The sequence below is a fragment of the Aplosporella prunicola genome, assembly GCF_010093885.1.
Source record: "Aplosporella prunicola CBS 121167 unplaced genomic scaffold K452scaffold_11, whole genome shotgun sequence".
Classification (NCBI taxonomy): Eukaryota; Fungi; Ascomycota; class Dothideomycetes; order Botryosphaeriales; family Aplosporellaceae; genus Aplosporella; species Aplosporella prunicola.
In genome coordinates this window covers 309,472-326,613 of record NW_022983539.1, presented here as the reverse complement: position 1 = coordinate 326,613, position 17,142 = coordinate 309,472, and the positions used below count along the sequence as shown (strand labels likewise).

At 56.6% G+C, this 17,142-nt stretch overlaps 7 protein-coding genes across 7 annotated transcripts; 1 reads left to right on the top strand and 6 right to left on the bottom strand.

The window, feature by feature from the left end:
* On the bottom strand, positions 1-1,825 carry K452DRAFT_270047 (uncharacterized protein). Its single transcript, XM_033538971.1, has 6 exons — positions 1,580-1,825; positions 1,351-1,525; positions 1,253-1,296; positions 1,065-1,132; positions 904-1,004; positions 1-846 (listed from the first exon to the last, which is right to left on the bottom strand). Exons 1-6 carry the CDS (start codon positions 1,752-1,754, stop codon positions 84-86), a joined length of 1,326 nt encoding a protein of 441 aa, XP_033398124.1. The 5' UTR covers positions 1,755-1,825; the 3' UTR covers positions 1-83.
* A 4,251-nt stretch (positions 1,826-6,076) lies between these two features.
* On the bottom strand, positions 6,077-10,832 carry K452DRAFT_318054 (uncharacterized protein). Its single transcript, XM_033544122.1, has 2 exons — positions 10,370-10,832; positions 6,077-10,321 (listed from the first exon to the last, which is right to left on the bottom strand). Exons 1-2 carry the CDS (start codon positions 10,635-10,637, stop codon positions 6,399-6,401), a joined length of 4,191 nt encoding a protein of 1,396 aa, XP_033398123.1. The 5' UTR covers positions 10,638-10,832; the 3' UTR covers positions 6,077-6,398.
* A 136-nt stretch (positions 10,833-10,968) lies between these two features.
* On the top strand, positions 10,969-12,480 carry K452DRAFT_286826 (uncharacterized protein). Its single transcript, XM_033540370.1, has one exon. The coding sequence runs from the start codon at positions 11,012-11,014 to the stop codon at positions 12,158-12,160; it is 1,149 nt and encodes a 382-aa protein (XP_033398122.1). The 5' UTR covers positions 10,969-11,011; the 3' UTR covers positions 12,161-12,480.
* On the bottom strand, positions 12,442-12,941 carry K452DRAFT_18131 (uncharacterized protein). The gene has a single exon (XM_033535840.1). The coding sequence runs from the start codon at positions 12,818-12,820 to the stop codon at positions 12,563-12,565; it is 258 nt and encodes an 85-aa protein (XP_033398121.1). The 5' UTR covers positions 12,821-12,941; the 3' UTR covers positions 12,442-12,562.
* On the bottom strand, positions 12,648-14,268 carry K452DRAFT_18122 (uncharacterized protein). The gene is made up of 2 exons (XM_033535839.1): positions 12,740-14,268; positions 12,648-12,654 (listed from the first exon to the last, which is right to left on the bottom strand). Exon 1 carries the CDS (start codon positions 14,109-14,111, stop codon positions 13,062-13,064), a length of 1,050 nt encoding a protein of 349 aa, XP_033398120.1. The 5' UTR covers positions 14,112-14,268; the 3' UTR covers positions 12,648-12,654; positions 12,740-13,061.
* K452DRAFT_18121 (uncharacterized protein) lies at positions 14,269-15,033 on the bottom strand. Its single transcript, XM_033535838.1, has one exon. It carries the CDS (start codon positions 14,910-14,912, stop codon positions 14,427-14,429), a length of 486 nt encoding a protein of 161 aa, XP_033398119.1. The 5' UTR covers positions 14,913-15,033; the 3' UTR covers positions 14,269-14,426.
* A 674-nt stretch (positions 15,034-15,707) lies between these two features.
* On the bottom strand, positions 15,708-16,503 carry K452DRAFT_297701 (uncharacterized protein; the record flags this gene model as incomplete). The annotated part of the gene is made up of 2 exons (XM_033542053.1): positions 15,708-16,401; positions 16,457-16,503. 2 exons carry the CDS (start codon positions 16,501-16,503, stop codon positions 15,708-15,710), a joined length of 741 nt encoding a protein of 246 aa, XP_033398118.1.
* Positions 16,504-17,142: the final 639 nt, after the last annotated feature.

The window sequence follows — 17,142 nt, the reverse complement described above, 5'->3', positions numbered from 1 at the left end:
ACGTACTAAGAGGTATCTCGATTCTTTTCTATCAAGGAGTGGTAGAATTACATGCGTCGACACTGCGGAACAAGCAAATTCTACTAATCTCGCTGCAGATGAAGACCCGCTTTGTTCTCCATCGCTATTCTCATGAGAGAATTCATCGTCTTGACGGTGGGCTTGTTGAGAGTGAAAGTCACTCGCACTGCTTCTTCATCCACTAGGTCTCCCATTCCTGACACCGAGTTCAAATCCCATGCGTCCTGCCGCGGAGCTTCTGCCGAAAGCTTGTCCTTGGGGGACGAAATGCTTGCGTGCGCAGTAGCGAGGTGCCCCGGCGTATTTCCCAGCAACTGTCCTGTAATTAAATCTTGACCGGGCATCTGGACCGTTCCGAACGAGCTCCCCTGGTTCCTTGGACTGTTCTGGGGAAATTGTTCCAAAGACGTAAGATCTGGGATGCCACCAGCCATGGATGGAAAATTCATGTCCCATGCCCATGCTGAGAAATTACCACCCAGTATCTCTTGTGGCCGGCTACTACCACCACCCCAAATCCCAGGATCCATGTCCGGACACAAAGCAAAACTTGGATCCATGCTAGGGGTTCGTGGCGTGCGGTAGCCGGATACTGTTGTGTACGATGTAGAAGGACTTTGAAAATTCCAGTCCATCGGGACGGAGGTCGGAGCTTGCCACGGCATCTTCACATGCGACCCGTCCACCACGTTTCCGTATTCACTCCCCATTTCTGACTCATTCTCATCTTTTGGCGACACTGATTGCAGCGTTCCCTCGTTGGCGGTTTGCGTATTGGAGTCTACGGAATCTCTACATTTCCCTCTTCGGGTCAAGACAGTGTAGCTTCAAGGGCTGACATCAGCAAACTTTGAAGCTGGGAGCGACAGTGTTTCCACTTACCGATTCTTGATCCCGTTCTTGGACCTTGACGGGAAATGCGTCTTTTGGATCGTGGTCCAATGGCGTCCAACTGTCCGGACGGCTTCTAGCAGGATGCGGTTCTGGAGAAACCGATGAGCCGAAATGACCTCACTCCGCGCGTGCTACATGGGGGTGCGAACCTCTTCAGAACTCCATTCGCTGCGGTCGAGCTCGGGATCCAGAGATTGTTGCCATCTTTTCGCGCACTCTGTGCCAGCATTAGCTCCTCTGTTATAGGGCGTCATGGATACGGTGCTACAGGATGGGCTTGCCCTAGGGCGAGGCGCGACGGCTTCTTCACGAGGTGGGGGTAAGTTCATCTACTTACGATCTGCTGAACGTGTACCGACGAGATCTGCAACCTGCGTCCATCTGCTCGACAAGTCAACGACGCTTCCTTTCCTCTGCCTCTCGTTGATAACTTACTTTTGTCCGAATCTTGCAACGGCGTTTTTCAAGAGGGTGTCTTCAGCTCTGGCCCACTGTCCTTTTCTCAAGCCTCCAGCTACGGCATTGTGCCATCTTTTCCTGCAGTCTTTGTTGTTTCTTCCAGGCAGCCTCGTGGCTATTTTACACCAGTCCTTGACCTCTCCCTCAGCTACTTCAGGCACCAAGTCAGTTGTATCTGGCGTCGACAAGGAGATGTAGTGCTTACGCTGGGACAAGACCTCGAGACGCAGTTCTTCATCCTCCTGGGCAGTCCACTTTCGGGGCGTCCGGGGCATGTCTGAAAATCGGCTCATAACTAGTCCGGTGGCGACAGGGTGTTTCTGCTCGCGGGGGCGGGTTAGTGAGGGCATGTCCGGGACGATCCTTACGCTTATTAGCATCTGTCAGAACGGGCTGTCGCTGACTGAGCTTGGCAAATGCAACCACATCAGCCGCGCAGAGTGGCTGGCGGCCTTGTCTGGCTTTTGCAAACAATACTGTGGTGAACAGGTCGCACGTTGTCGTTCGTTGGGGGAGCAGAAAGGCGCGCTACCTCGCCCCCCTCCCCCCCATTCTTGAGGCTCTGGCGTATTTGAAATCTCGCCGCAGCTTTAATCTTTCTGCGAGGCCGCGGCCAGGGATTGGGTGCGCGTTCTCTATCGGTGCATGCGCGCTAGTCCTTGCTCTGCCTTTTCTGCCAAATCAAACTAAGACGGGCCATTTCCGTTGATATTGCCAGGACGTCTCACAAAGACAACGATACCGCCACCGCCGCCGCCGCCGTCGCCGCTGCTGTGCCTGGCTTGCGGTCTCTACAACAAGCAATCAATCAATCAATCAATAAACCAAGCAACCAAGCAAGCAACCAAGCAAGCAACCAAGCAAGCAACCAAGCAAGCAACCAAGCAACCAAGCAAGCAACCAAGCAAGCACCAGCTTGCCCACACACAGCACACAGCACAGAACACACACACACACACACACATGCATGCAGCGCAGCAATCAATCAATCAATCAATCAACCACAGCCGCGCCCGCGCTTGGAACACTCGCGCCGCGGCGCCCACAGATATATTGAGCGCGTCCGGCCGCGCACAACACGCCCGCTACGCTAGCCCTCGCGCAGGCAGGTAGGTAGCAACGCCGCGCCAAACGCCAAACCCTTCGCTCTGTGTCGGCGTAACATGGGCGCGCGAGCCGGCCGAGCTAAACGGACGCTTCGTTGGCCACGCCTAGGTGCCCATAGCCTTGGCCTTGCCATACATACCGCGCGCGCTGCTCTTTCGCCTAGCAGGCCCCGTTTCGGCCTGCGCCGCGCCGCGCCAGGCCCCAACGGCTTGGGGGCGCTGTGGTGGGCCTTGTGGCTGCTGGCTGCCGCCTCTAATAGCGGAGGCGGGTGGTGGTCGTGGTGGCGGCGGGGCATATCTCCGCGCTCTCCTCATCCCCCTCCCGCGCGCGCCTATTCATTCACTACGTGGTGCCGACCGAGCGCTGGCCGCGTGCCGCGTGCCGTGTACACGCCCGGCCTTGTGCGCCCGGAGCGCGGCTACCTGCCTGCCTGCCTAGGTAGAGGTCGCGGGTACGGCACGGAATTTGGTGGCCTGCGCGTTGCTGGAGTTCCCTTCCTTCCCTTCCTCCCTTCGGTCCTTTGGGTTCCGTCCCTCCCTGCCTGCCTGCCTGGGTCCTGCCAGCAAGCATATCTACAGTACCCCCGCCCGATCGACACGCGGACTGCCCGGGATCCACGTCTGTTCGCAGCTCTCAGCCCGCCTGCGTGCTTGCCAGCGTCTCGGGCTCGCCGACGCCGCTGTCGCAATGCTGCTGAGACGGAGATTATCTAGGCGGCGCTGGCGTGGCGGCTGGCACTGCCTGCCTGCTTGCCTACCCTGCTACTACTACTGCTGCTGTTGTTGCTGTCCTTGTTACTGTCGTTGTGGCTGTTGTTCTCGTTCTCGCCCTCTTTGTCATATACCTCACATACTACCTAAGCTCGCCCGCTTCGTCGGCGCGATAACACATACACAGGTACAGTACCGACGCTAACTTCACTTCATGGTTCCCTCGCAATCGCACGAGGCCGGCCCCGGTGCTGTTTGGGCCAGCGCGTGCGCGCTGCAAACTCGCCTGCCTGCTTCTTTAGCGCCGGGAGAGGAGGTCGTGCCTAAGTGGCGTAGCGTGGCGTAGCGTGGCGTAGCGTGGCGTAGCGTGGCGTGGCGTGGCGGGCTGTACGGGTACGGTACCTAGGTATGAGACTTGACTTGGCTTGGGTAACGTTGTTGGGCTGAGCTGAGCTGGCTGCAGAGTCGAGTCGACTTGAGTGGACTTGGCTTCCATGGCTTGGCTAAGGTTGGCTAAGGTTGGCTCGGCCGGGCTTGAAGGGGGCAGAGCCTCTTGAGGCCGGTGGTTTCTCTGTCTTAAGCCCGAGAGTGAGCGAGTGGGTGAGAGCGTGTCTTGTTGGGCCTCAGCCGCGGCTTGTGCGACTCGAGGGCATGTCAGCCCACTTGGCTTGCTTGCTGGCTGGCTGGCTGGCTGGCTGGGTGTCTGCTAGGTAAGGTACTGATTGGCAATACGCAGCTACAGCTACCGACTCGCGGCGTTAATGAGCGCCAATATCATCGTCGTCATTAATTCTCGTCGTCGTCATCACAGCCAACGACGAGCGAGTAAGTGAATGCTAATAACAGCAACAGCAACAGCAACATCATCAGCATCATCATCATCATCAAACAAACAGGCACCACCCTACCATACCCTACCCCCCTACCCCACCCACCTATCTTACCAACACCAACGCCAAACACACGCCAAACGCCAACGTCAGCGCGCCACTCAGTCAGAGCAGGCAGGCGCACAGCCAGCCAAACAGCCAGACAAGCAGCCAAGTCAGGGCAAGCAAGCAAGCAGCGCACCTACTCTACTCTAGGCAACACACGAACCGCGCCGGCGCCAGCCCCGCCCTGACTACAAGCTACTTAGGTACTTACATAGGTATTAGTACTCGTACTCGTGTTCGTGCTGCTCCCTCCCGCTGGCACCACCACCACCACCGCGGAACGGACGGACCAAACTCGCGTGTTTGCAGGCGCGTGGTTGTCGGCGTGTTTGTGGTAGTGGTGGCGTGCGCGCAGCCAGCCAGCTGGGGTGGCCGGGCCGTTACGGACTGACTGTGCCTGCCTGCGGTAGGTAGGTAGGTAGGTAGGTAGGCAGCAGTGCGGTGCGGTGCGGTTGTTGGTGGCTGTTGTTGTTGTTGTTGTTGTTGTTGTTGTTGTTGCCTGACTAGGCACTGGCGCTGGTGTTGGTGGCTGGCTGATGGCTGGCTATGGAGGACATGGCTCCGACTCCGACCTCTGGCCCCAGGTGAGCGAATACAGTAAGTAACTAGTAGGTACCTAGTTGGTGGCTGGGCTGGGCAGGGCAGGTCAGCGCACATATAACGGCGCTGCAAGTGCCGTAAGCACCAGCCAGCCAGCCAGTGCTCTGCTCTGCTCAAACCTAAACCCAAACCCAAACCCAAACTCACTCACTCACTTTCTAAATACTTAACCCGCACTCTAATTAGCGTGCTAGCTACTCACCGTCTAAAGCCAAGTAAGTGCGTACAGCACGTCCATTTAGCCGCGCACCATCCACCCGCCTCCCCGCTTCAAAGTTGCAGCGTGCTGCGTCGATCCTTCCTTCTGCGCTAGAGTATGTATGTATGTACATAAGTGCTTGGCGGATCTACGCAGGCAGCCTAGGTACGTACGCGGGCGGGCCGGGCCGTGCCGTCGCGCTGCTGCGTGCGTGCTGCGTGCGTGATGCTAGAGTACTAGTCTAGCTGCTTTACTTACCCACTTTCTGCAACTAGGGGCACGTGAGGCATTGTTAGAGCGCATATATATATATATATATATACCTACCAACACCTAACGGCACTCGGAAAAAAGCCCTCACCTCACTACCTAACCACAAGGCGCATGCAGAAGAAGCGCTTCAAAAGCGCTTCAAAGAACCAAACCCAACTAAAAAGCGCAAACAACCACATGCATAACACTCACTCGCTGTTAGTCCGCCTCCTCGTCTATGAACTAGACAAACTGAAATCCCCCCCCCACTTCACCACACCTCACGCACACGTGTAAGACCCGGCCGGCTGCGTGCTGCGTGCTGCCACTACCCTCTGCTACGACGTCGTATCCTTGCCACGCGATACACGGCGTGTAATTCCCGCACTCGCACGCGCGTGGCGTTCTACATAGATCTGCCGTGCCACGGCCCGTGGGCGTGGACGTGGGTTTGGAATTGGTTTGGATTGGTCTTTTTTGGAATTGGGGATTTGGGAGGTACGTGGTGCATGGTGCGTATGTAGCTGTTACGGATAATATGCATGGGTAAAGATGGGTGGATGGGTGGGTGGGTGGGTGGGTATGACGGAAGAGAGCGGAGTGAGGGAGGAGGGAAGGAAGAGTGGAAAGCGAACAAGAGAAGAAAAGAAGAAGAAAAGAAACGAATTCAGTCGAGATAGAGCTTTCCACCCTACCCGAACAATTGAATCATCTTTATATATATACTGCATATCACAGAACAACACTATACCCCCCCTCCCACAAAGCCCTACGAAGCAATAGCAATAGCAATAACAGCTTAATCCATTACCTACCCACCTACCTACGGCAGCCAGCCACTACGCCAGAGAGAGCTCTAGGTGTCTACCTAACTCCGCCATCGTATTCATCCATCCATCCATCCATCCATCCATCCATCCATCCATCCATCCATCCATCCATCCATCCATCCATCCATCCATCCATCCATCCATCCATCCATTCCATTCGCATTCGTATTTCCTGCACAGTACAGACCAGCCCCACCCACTCATCCATCCATGTACTCAAGCCACAGTATGTAGCTAGCTCGCTCGCAGAAAAGCCAAAAAGCAAAAAGCAGCCAGCCAGTCGGGCAGGTACGAAAGTACAAAGTTAGGTAGGCAGCTAAGTACCACCGCAAGCCACGCACAACCGCAACGACCCCACCCCCACCATACCAACCAACCTAACACCTACGACCTACCGACCCCGTCCCCTAGCCCTCGCCCTCGCCCTCGCCCCTCCACGACCTCTCACCGCACCAGCAGTGCCACCACCACCACCACGCAAAGCGGGCGCCCCCGTCTTCGCCGCCGGCGCAACAACAGCAGCACGCGCCAGGATCTCGCCGCCGCTATCCGAAGACTCGCTCTCGCTCTCGCTCTCCGTATCGCTGAGCTGGACCTCGTTAGCCTTCCTGCTGCTGCCGCTCTTGCGCGAAGAAGCGCTCCTCATCGGCAGCGCACCAGCTGGCGCAGATTTCGATGTCGATGTCGAGGCTGAAGCCGCCGACGCCGCAGAAGCAGCACCAGCACCAGCACCAGGCTTCGCCAAAGCAGCCCTGCCCGCCGGTCCCACGATCCTGATCTTCTTCCCTCCGCGCCCAGTCCTGTTAAGAATACTCGGTTTCGCCTTCAGGCTCTGCCGCGCCACCTCCGGACTGCTGCTGCTGACGTCGGCGCGTCGCCGCCGCTCCTCCGAGTCGCTGCTAAAGTCGTCGTCGCCGCGAGCCCACCTCGCCGCCTCCAGCTTCGCGAGCCTGTTTTCCTCTTCCACCCGCGCCGCCTCGCGCGCTTTGCGCTTTGCCTCGGCGGCCTCGCGCGCCGCTTGCTCGGCCCGCGCTTTGCGCTCTTGCTCTGCTTTCTGCCGGGCGGCGCGCGAGGCGGCTGCGGCGGCTTTGGCTTCTGCTGCGGCTTGGGCTTTGGCCTTGGCTTTCGCTTGTGCTTCTGCTGCGGCGGCTGCAACGGCGGCCGGATCCTCCCTGGCAGTGGTGGCTTGGTACATTGGCGCCATTGGAGCAGGCTGTTGCTGTGGCGGCGACGATTCGTCCTCTAGTCCCGACTCCTCTTCCTCGCCACTGCTAATGACGCCACCAAACGCCGAGCGCATCTGTCCAGTGCTGGCCCGCGGTGGCCGTCCCTTCTTCTTGCCTCCGGAAGGCCTGATTTGCGCGCCCGCCGTCGCCAGTGTCTGTCTGCGGCCTGCGTTGCGCTCCCTTTTGCTAGCACGGCTATCGCGCCAGTCCTCTGGCAGCTCAACCAGCTCTCCCGAGTTGGCACGCGCACGGCGCTGGCTTCGTTCGCGCGGCGCTGGGTACTCGCCGTCGTGCATGTCGTCGAGATCTTCATCTTCGGATGAGCCGACGCTAATACTCTCGAACCGCGTCCTCGGCTTCCTCTTCGGGCCGCCGAAGTCTTCGTCCTCTTCCATGCGTACGCGGACCTGGTTTGGCTTTTTCGTTTTCGGTGCACCATCGGCACCAGGCCCAGCTTGCTTGCCGTTTGCAATGTCGGAACGCAGAATAGCAATCTCGCCGTTCTGAGCAGAGTCGTCGTTTATGCCATCACGGCCAAAGGCTGCTCGCTGTCTGTTCCGCTTTTCAAGATCGCGTGCGCGGATCTCAGCGAGCCTATCACTGGGGAGGCGCAGCGTGACAACGGCTTTCCGGCCCTTCATCGCGGCGAGGACTTGAATGAAGCGACCGTCTTTCTTGGCCTGCTCGAGCTTCTGTTTCTCCTGCTGCTTCAAGAATTGCTTAGTGGCATCACTCTTGGCCTGTGCGGATTTCTCCTTGGAAGTCTTCTGCCTCTTCGACTGACTCAGCTTGATTAGGTCGTCGGGGTCACCAACGTGACGACGCTTGTGTGAGCTCTTGAAGACTTGGACATCTTCACCATCAATGTTCGGGTAAAGAGAGTTGTCGTCATCGACATCCATCATGTCTTCGCGGTACATAGCAGAACGTGAAGGAGCATGGGGCGATGCGCCGTCATACTGTGCTATGAAGAGAGGAGACCCGTTGTGCGGCCTGGCCCCGTTAAGCATCGCTGATGGCGGAGGTAACGTGTTACCGTTGGAAGGATTTGAGCGAAGTGATGGATTCAAGAAGCTCTCGTCCTCAGCTCCAGGGGCAGGGGAGTACTCAATCTGAGTCTGATCCAAATCCTGGTCGTACAGGTTATCGTCATCCACAAATCGTTCGTCATGCATCGGATTGGTGAGTTTCTCCCTTTCAGCCTCTTCTCTACGCCGTCGCAACCTTGCACTCCCACCAGGAGTAGGGTCCTCATCCCGCAACCAATTGAGGTTTGACACACTGAAGTCGACCAGTGCTTCCACACTTCGTGCGTCTGCCACCTTTCTGGTATCGTGTCCTAAAAGCGTACCCTTTGGTTCGTAGGGATGCTGTCTGGGATCCCTCCTGCAATTTCCAGCAGAGCAAACCCTGAGGCAATGCGGGCACTGCCACCGAGGATTCTCCATGATGGTTTGAGGCATCATATCATGTGCGCGAAATAGGGTTCCATAACAATACCATAAGTCGCATGTCGTGCAACCCGCCATCTTCCATTTTGGATGCCTGTGGAAACAAACGTGGCAGCTGCGGTGATTTGCTAGCCACGCCTTGGATCTCTTCTTGACAGTCTTTTTCACTGTACCATCATCGTTAACGATAATCTCTTCGTCAGACTTGTCATCTTCTTCCCTGGCTTGCGGATTCTTGATGTCATGCCATGGCCGGAACTTCAACTGCTCTTGGCAGACCTGGGCTAATGTCTTCTTCATCAAACCCCGGCGCTCTTCTTGCAGCGGTAACGGCGTCTTCTCCGTTATCCGCCCATCATCAAGATCAACGACAAGCTTGCGCCATTCCTCGTATTTGTAAAGGAGGTCTTTCCACCTCCATTGCTCAACCCACTTCAAGCCGGAAATGCAGGCACAACTACGACCCATAGCATAGCAGTCCATGCATACGTCATAGGGTTCTTCGGCATCCGTTCCTAGAGCGTGCGTACAAGATTTACAGGTGAGGAAGCGATTGAATATGTTTCCACGGCAGTAGGCGCAGGTGACATGACTCTCGTAAGGGAGAAATTCCGGGTGTTCCTTTGGTGCATCGGGCGCAAACATCTCGGACAAAAGGATGCCTTTGTAAAGCTCGAACAGTCGCTTAAAATCTCTCTGTACTTGTCTCACCTTAATACTTGCCTTGAGCTGAACCGCCACCTCTTGACTGGCTTCGCTCTGGACTTTGGCCTGCCTCAGCAAACCGGAATACTTTTGTAAAGTGTAGTAGACAATGGCCCTGTTCTTGTATTGCTCATCGCGGCACACCATACGAGCATTAGGCAAGGCCTCTTTGAACGCCATCTCCAAGGTCTCGACGGTGGTTCGATTCCAGGCAACTTTCACGGTTCTGGTTCCCCTGTTCCATACTTGGTGAGGTGCAAGAGGCGGGATCAATATGAAATCTCCAGGTCGCTGCTCTACAACGAAAGTCTTAAAAGGTGCGTGCTTCCACGCGGCCAGCTGAGCAAAATGATTTTCGACCTCGATGTCATGTCCGAGTACCGAAAGCCAGTACTCGGAGACCATATGACGGTCCTTCGCTTCCGTCATGAACCATATCGAGGAGCCTGGCTTTTCAGGCTTGCCATTTTCGCCAACGGTGGCAGAAGCGTTAACCATAATGTTCTGTCCTAAAGATGCGCACATCTCGCGGTGAGCTGGTGTGTAGGTGCCTTCGTGCCCGATGTAGCACTGGAGGTTTTGTGCGCGCATGTCTGGAGGAAGAGAGCTCATTAAGTCCCCAGCTCTTGCAATGCCCTTTCCCTTTCTCCTACCCGCGGCATTTGGTATTGGCTCATCGACAGCACCGAGACCACCGATATCGCCCGTGCTCTCATTCAAGTAAAACAAGCTAGGTGGGATATGCTCCCTCAGCTTGTCATGCCACACTTGTGGGCAATCGATGTCCTTGAGATAAATCCTCTGTCTGTTCTTTTCCTTGTAGTTGTCGGGCTTCTCGAAGTACTGGTCTGTCAAGAGACCCATGTTTTTGAGGTAGTGACCCATCGTCAAAGGCAGGTTCTCCTTCGCGGTAAGGTTCCGCGCATCCTCGACTGCACATTGTTAGATCGGATCAGACAGTGCGACGCGGCCGAGCTTACCCTTGTCGCCCTGGTTAGCCATGAGCCAACCCGGAGTGAAAGTCCAAGGATCCAGCAGGTCCTCAAAGCCATCGACGACCAAAGGCTTGCCTCCAATGACGACGTGCAGCAGGACCAGCTTCTCGAACTGCTCGATGCCCTGCTGCTGGATCATGTCGACGGAGATGCGATCTACATATTGGAAGTTGTCGGTATTCTCGACGAGCTGGCGCACGTCGAAGTTGGGAGGGATTGGCTCAAAGGAGGCGCGCTGGCGCTGGGCGGGCATTTTCGCGAGCGACGGTGCAGGTGCGGATGCGGGGACAGGCGTTGTCAAGGCGGCGGCGCAGTCAGGCTGGCCGGCTTCAAGTGCATGACGAAGCTAGGCGCAGAGCTCGGTGAGGGGCAGCTCGGAGGAGCTTCCTGGCGCGACGAAAGCGCAAAGTGGGCGTGGGCGCGGACGAGCGAGCGAGCTTTGGCGACGTGATAGTTCGTAGAGCGCGACATGGACGGACACGACGGGAAGGCGCGTGAGTGGCCGTTGCTTCGGCGCACGGACAACAAAAATACCGGAATATTACCGTCCAACCGCGGAAACCCTGTCCGCGCCTGCCTCGATCAAAACACCATCGTCAACTGCCGCTTTGGGCTTTCTTCCCCGTGATGCTGGCCACAAGGTTATCAGCCCGCCGGTCAGCCATCTCAAATGGCCTCCGTCTCTTCTCCTCGCGCCCAATTGTAAAAACCCACTCCCATGGCCGCATATCAAATCGCATCCTGCACGCGCAAACTACCTCATCCGCGCTCCAGGACACGGCGCCAGTCTATCAGCCACCCAAGACAGGACTGCTCGCGCACATCCCGCGTGCAGCAGTCCCCTACGCCGAGCTGATCCGTCTGGACAAGCCCGTCGGCACCTACTACCTCTTCTTCCCCTGCCTCTTCAGCACCCTCATGGCCGGCCTGCACACCGTCCCCGCCGCGCCGCCCAGCAGCGTAATTGGGCTCAGTGCGCTGTTCCTGACAGGCGCGCTCGTGATGCGCGGCGCTGGTTGCACCATCAACGACCTCTGGGATCGCAATCTGGACCCGCACGTGGCGCGCACGCGGCTGCGCCCCATTGCCCGCGGCGCCGTGACGCCCTTCAACGCGGTCATCTTCACTGGCGCGCAGCTGCTGACAGGCCTGGCAGTGCTGCTGCAATTCCCCTTCTCGTGCTTCTGGTACGCGACGCCCTCGCTCATCCTCGTGGCGACCTACCCGCTCGCCAAGCGCGTCACGTACTACCCGCAGGCCGTCCTGGGTCTTACCTTCTCCTGGGGCGCGATCATGGGCTTCCCCGCGCTGGGCGTCGACTTGCTGGCCGACAGCGCGGCACTGACGGCCGCCGCCTGCCTCTACGCCAGCAATATCGCCTGGACGGTGCTGTACGACATGATCTACGCGCACATGGACATCAAAGACGACGTCAAGGCCGGCATCAAAAGCATTGCACTCGCGCACGAGTCCAACACCAAGACGGTGCTCACCGGCCTCGCCGTCACGCAAATCGGCCTGCTTGCCGCAGCGGGCTCGGCTCTCGGCGCAGGCCCGCTGTTCTTTGCTGGCAGTTGCGGCGGCGCGGCGCTCACGCTCGGAACTATGATCTGGCGTGTCAGGCTGAGTAGCCCCGCGGACTGCTGGTGGTGGTTCAGGAACGGTTGCTGGTTCACTGGCGGGGCCATCGCGACGGGGCTGGCGGGCGAGTATGTCGCGCGGCTTCTGGGGTGGTACGACGAGCAGGAGAAGAGCGAGCTGGTGAAGCAAGAGTAGGGGACATTGAGCCTGGCAGGTCTGCTGGGTGTTAATGAATATGCCTTCACTGTTGAAATACACCGTGAAAGCAGAGGCGATCTCGAGGAAAAGTAAGCAGCATCCGCTATAAGAAGGCTGTAAGAGCCAAAAAGTCATTCGTACACACATCAAAAACATATATAATCACCAGATCTCAACCTCATCCAAAAACGCAACCACTCCATCCATCAGTACCAACGAAATCCCCCCAAAACCAAACCCTCAACCAAATCCACACACGAAACAAACCCAAACAAACCATCCTACCAATCACCACTCATAACCCCCCCCCCCCCCCCCCCCCCCCCCCCCCCCCCCCCCCCCCCCCCCCCCCCCCCTAGCCTCTCCTCAACCACCACCACCCTCCCCACACCATCTTAATTACCCCATACTCGAGCCCGGCCAATCCATAAACACAGCATCCCAGCCCCCGATCCACACGGTCGGCACCTCGTGCATCGTCATCAGCTCCGCTGTCCACGCCACCTCAGCATCAGCATCAGCATCAATCAACACGCCCCCAACCAAACAGTGCCAGCGTCCACGTACGGTACGTACCAAGCGCACTAAGCGGGACGCGCTCGTCCTCGTCATGGAGAGCACTCCCAGACCCAGTCCCAGCGCCAGCGCCATCGCCATCCCGGCCGTGAACGCGCTTCTGGACACGGGCGTGCGTGTGCGCGTGGGTTGAGCGCGTAGGCGTCGGCGTCGGCGTTGGTGTGTGCGGCGTTTGCGGCGAGGAATGCGTGAGCGGGAGGAAGGAGGTTAGGGCTGGGAGGAGGGGCGGGGCGGGCATGGCTGTTGGGGGGTGTTTGGTGTCTGGTGTTTAGTGTTGGGCGTTGTTGGGGCTGAGGATACAGACGGGAGAAGAAAAGGCGCTTTATATACCTATTCGCTTCGTTCCTGCCTCTTCCCAGACCATGCCGCATAGGCAGGTGGGTAGGTGGCTTCTTAGCTCTTTCTTGCCTTTCCTTGCCTTTCCTTGCCTTGCCTTGCCTGTCCTTACCTTACCAGCCAGCCAGCCCGTCCACGCCGTCCGCACGCACGCACGCACGCCTCCGCCCCGCATTCCTGACCTCCCACCCCTCTGATGCCCACCACTCACCGCAGCGTCCAGCGCCCCGGAACGAGCACGATCGCCGTTCCCGTCCCGGCCCGTCTGCACGCACGCGCGCGCATGTATGTATGCGTGCATGCACTTATTGTGTACATACGCACATACTCTCAAACAAATCTCCGACGAACGCGCCCAGCTGCACTTTAAGCCCGCTTGCTCAGCCTGCCTATCTATCCCCAGGCAGCCAATCAGCCAGCCAGCCAGCCAGCCAGTTAGGGTACTGGTTTCCGCCTTCCTTGCGCTTGAATGAGTCTCCGCGGCTTGGTGAAAGTGCTGTGTGCCATCCACCACGTCCACCGCGTTCCTGCGCAGCTCGTGCAAACCAGCCAGCTCATCTCGCCTACCTGCATGCCCGCGCGCAAGCAGCTCGCCGATGGCATCGTCGTCATTGTCGTCACCGTTATCGATATTGCAGGGCGTACGGCATACATGGCGTATGGCTGGGGGAGGGGAGGGGGAGTGCGTGCGTGCGTGTGTGTGTGGGGGGGGGGGGGGGGGGGGGGGGGGGGGGGGGGGGGGGGGGGGGGGGGGGGGGGGGGGGGGGGGGGGGGGGGGGGGGGCGTGTGGTTTTGGTGGAGTGGAAGTGGTGCATCGAATGATGTTTGCGGATGGTGGGTGGGCGTGGGAGTGCGTGGGGTGCGGTGCGGTGCTGAAGAGGCTGGGGAGTGGGTGCAGTATTAGGCGTGGAAGGGGTGGTAAGAGGTAAAAGCTGTGGTTAAAGGTGGGAGATGGAGGGAAGAGGTGGAAGGCTTTAGAATGGGATAGCATGTATGCCTTCACTGAGACATCGCGATCAGCCACGACCTCACACATCTAATATCGAGGTAGGTAGGCAGGCAAGTAAAAAAGAAAAAAGAAAAAAAAAAAAAGGTAAAGGCAACAAAACAACCACCTTACCCTATCCACCATCCTCCACGCCCCCACCCATCCCCAACCTCATCCACACCCCCACACTCCGCAGCACAAGCCGGCTCGCCGACAGAGCTATAACCCGCGCCGTCCGACACAGCAGTTACGCACGCACGCATGCACGCACAGTTCTAGCCCGCGCATATCGGCGCCAAGAGGTTCCGTTGCGGCCCTGGTTTTTCCCTTCTGCAGCACCTGCAGCGTCTGCAGACACTGCAGCTAGATGCGCATGCCATGTCGTACAGGTGTCGGCCTGCTGTGCGACGCTGCGTGCGTGGCGAGCTTGTTTGGGATCGAGGGGCTGGCGGTTGGTGTGCTCGCTATGCTGCTGCTGCTGCTGCTGGTGATGGCAGTTCTGGTTGGTGTTAATTGGTGCAGTGTATGGTGGCACAGCTGAAAGCAGCGAGGGCGGCAGATGAGGATGGTGGGTTTCAGGGCGGCGCACAAGACGTTGGTGGGACGTGGTGGTGGCGTGGCTGCGGGCGGTTTCCTGTGCGGAGAGCGTTCTTCTTCTTCTTCTTCTTCTTCATCGTGCGCTGCAGGGGCTGTGGCTTGCTTGTGTTGCGTCGGTGGAGATGGGAGTGGTGGTGTCTTGTCTTGTCTTGGTTTTACTGCATGAAGGGTCGGGCAGGTTTCCTGCCCTGGTTTTGTTCGTACGCCCGTCGATATGCAGCTATATTCTCCGCGTGGCGAGGCCGAATGCATAGTTTTGCTTTATGAGGTGTTGTGCTGGGGGGGTTGTGCTTGTGGGCTATTGGGCTGGGTGACAATGGCTACTCCTGATTATGGCATTCTGCAGTGCTTGTCTCGGTATTCGGTGTGGTAGAGCTTGCTGGGTCTTCACTGTGCTTTTCTATTTCCTCTGGTAAAGACTTGCAGATTCTCAAATTGTCGTCTGCTTGTTGGCGTCGCAGTCTTCAATGACCAGAGTCGCTGTTACTCAGTGATCTCAGTTGGTGTCATCCCTACAGTTGCTCTGCTGTGTGATTGACCGCGATCCAACACTGTGCGTCGAGGGGCTCAAGACTGAGTGAGGTAAACATCATAGTCGAAGAAGGATCAGCATAGCAAATGATGGAAGAAGTTGATACCAACGACGGAACAGTGAATCATAGTCTCGCGACGGAACGAATCCATATCAAGAAAGAAAGTGCATACTATCCAACTTCGTTCTTGTGAGCACATGGATACTAGCGCATAATCACACCTAAGCCAGCAGAGAGATAGACATACAACCGTCCATTGCTGTCTCTACCTAGCTCACGAATAGTCCTTAGTGATTTAGTAAAGTCACTGCTAATATTTGACGCCACCGTAGTTGAATTTGGACACCTTCACAGATAGCATCAATGGATCCCTAGGAGTACCTTCATATCTAGTTATGAACTTGCGTCTTGTACGCAGCTGACTATTCTATGAAGCGTATTTTGTACCCGTCCCCAGCCCTCTTGATTCAGTTTACTGGTGCTGACTGAGTAGGTTTGCCACCATAACTGAACTTTATTTCAATTTTACAAGGCCCGGACGATCGGCAGCCGTCGTTCCTTCTTGATCTCCACCGGTTGCTTGAGGCTCCTCCTCAGCATGTTCGATATAATATTGTAGCCCCCTTATCCTATTTTTGAGTTTCTTTCTTGGGTCTCTCCCATTCGTCTCTTCTGCTAGTTGCAGCATGAGTGGCATAAGGAACGAGAGAGGTAACCTGTCGCGCTTTTCGATATCTCCAGGTGTCTTTTTGTCATGGTCAGGGGCGAAGTTACAGGTGTAGTTGTCCAGCAGGAAGCGACAAAACATAGAGTTTTGAGGAAGATATTCGAAGGCAAACAACACTAAGTCGTAGCCCGGAAGGTCGCCCGCGGTCACGTTGTATTCTTCGTACATCAGGTTCATGAGACAGTTTCTCATTTCGCGGACGTCGTAGTAATCGGCAAAAACGTAAAGCTTTGCTGCCAGGATACCTTCGTCACGAAATAGTTCATTCGATAGGTTCGTTGTATAGAGCCAGTTGAAGGCGAACTCGAAGACTTCGACCTCCACATCTGGCACTTTAAGGTTCTCCTTCTGGCTTTCCTTGAAAGGACCACTAAGTGCGTTACAGAAATAACGAGACCAGTAGCAAAGGAGTGCCTGGTGGATGTTGAAAGCCTTTTCTTCGGGTCCAATCAGGAGAGTAATCATACTTTGATCTATGCGCCTACTAGTATGTCAATATATATAGGCACATAAACATGGATTAGTTGTTCACTTACGCAATGTTTAGCGGATTAGGCCACTCCCAGTTCCCTTTGTTGGCCATTTGTTGTCTGGTCGCCTAAAGACTGTTGCATGAACCGTTCATTGATAGGTGTGTAAGTTGAGGTGTTGTAGGTGTTACTTTGAGTCTTAGGCAATGCCTTCGAGCACTGCCGAGCAACTTCAGGAATGTGCCCTCGACCTCACTCAAGGACCGTAAAAATGAGTAGGAGGTGATTGAGGATGGCTGATAGAACAGGCTTCTGTGCGAACGTTAAGCCGCGCAATGGTTCGTGTCCCTCAGAAAGACACTGGTGCGTGGATGAAAGTGAAGATTCGACTTGACAAGAAGGAAGTTGGACGGCGGAGGACGGGGCCGTGTGATGCCCTCTTGAAACTGTCAGGCGTTGCGTACCACCTTCGTCTGCAGAGGCAGCTGCAGAGGCGGCTGTAGAGGCGGCTTCTGGGTGTTCCGAAGCGTTGGCGGTTATTGTTGTTTGTTGGGTTGGGTGTTGTGGATTAGAAAAGAGAGGCAGGCATTTATAGAGCGAAGACGACACTCAAATAAGCGAAGTGGTAAGTGACTGCCTTCTTCCATGTGAAAGAGCCAAACCGTTGTTACGGCTAACTCTTTTAGGTACTGTGTTCACATTCAATATGCGTCATAAGAACCTTTAACACAATAGCCTTGAATAATTTGACC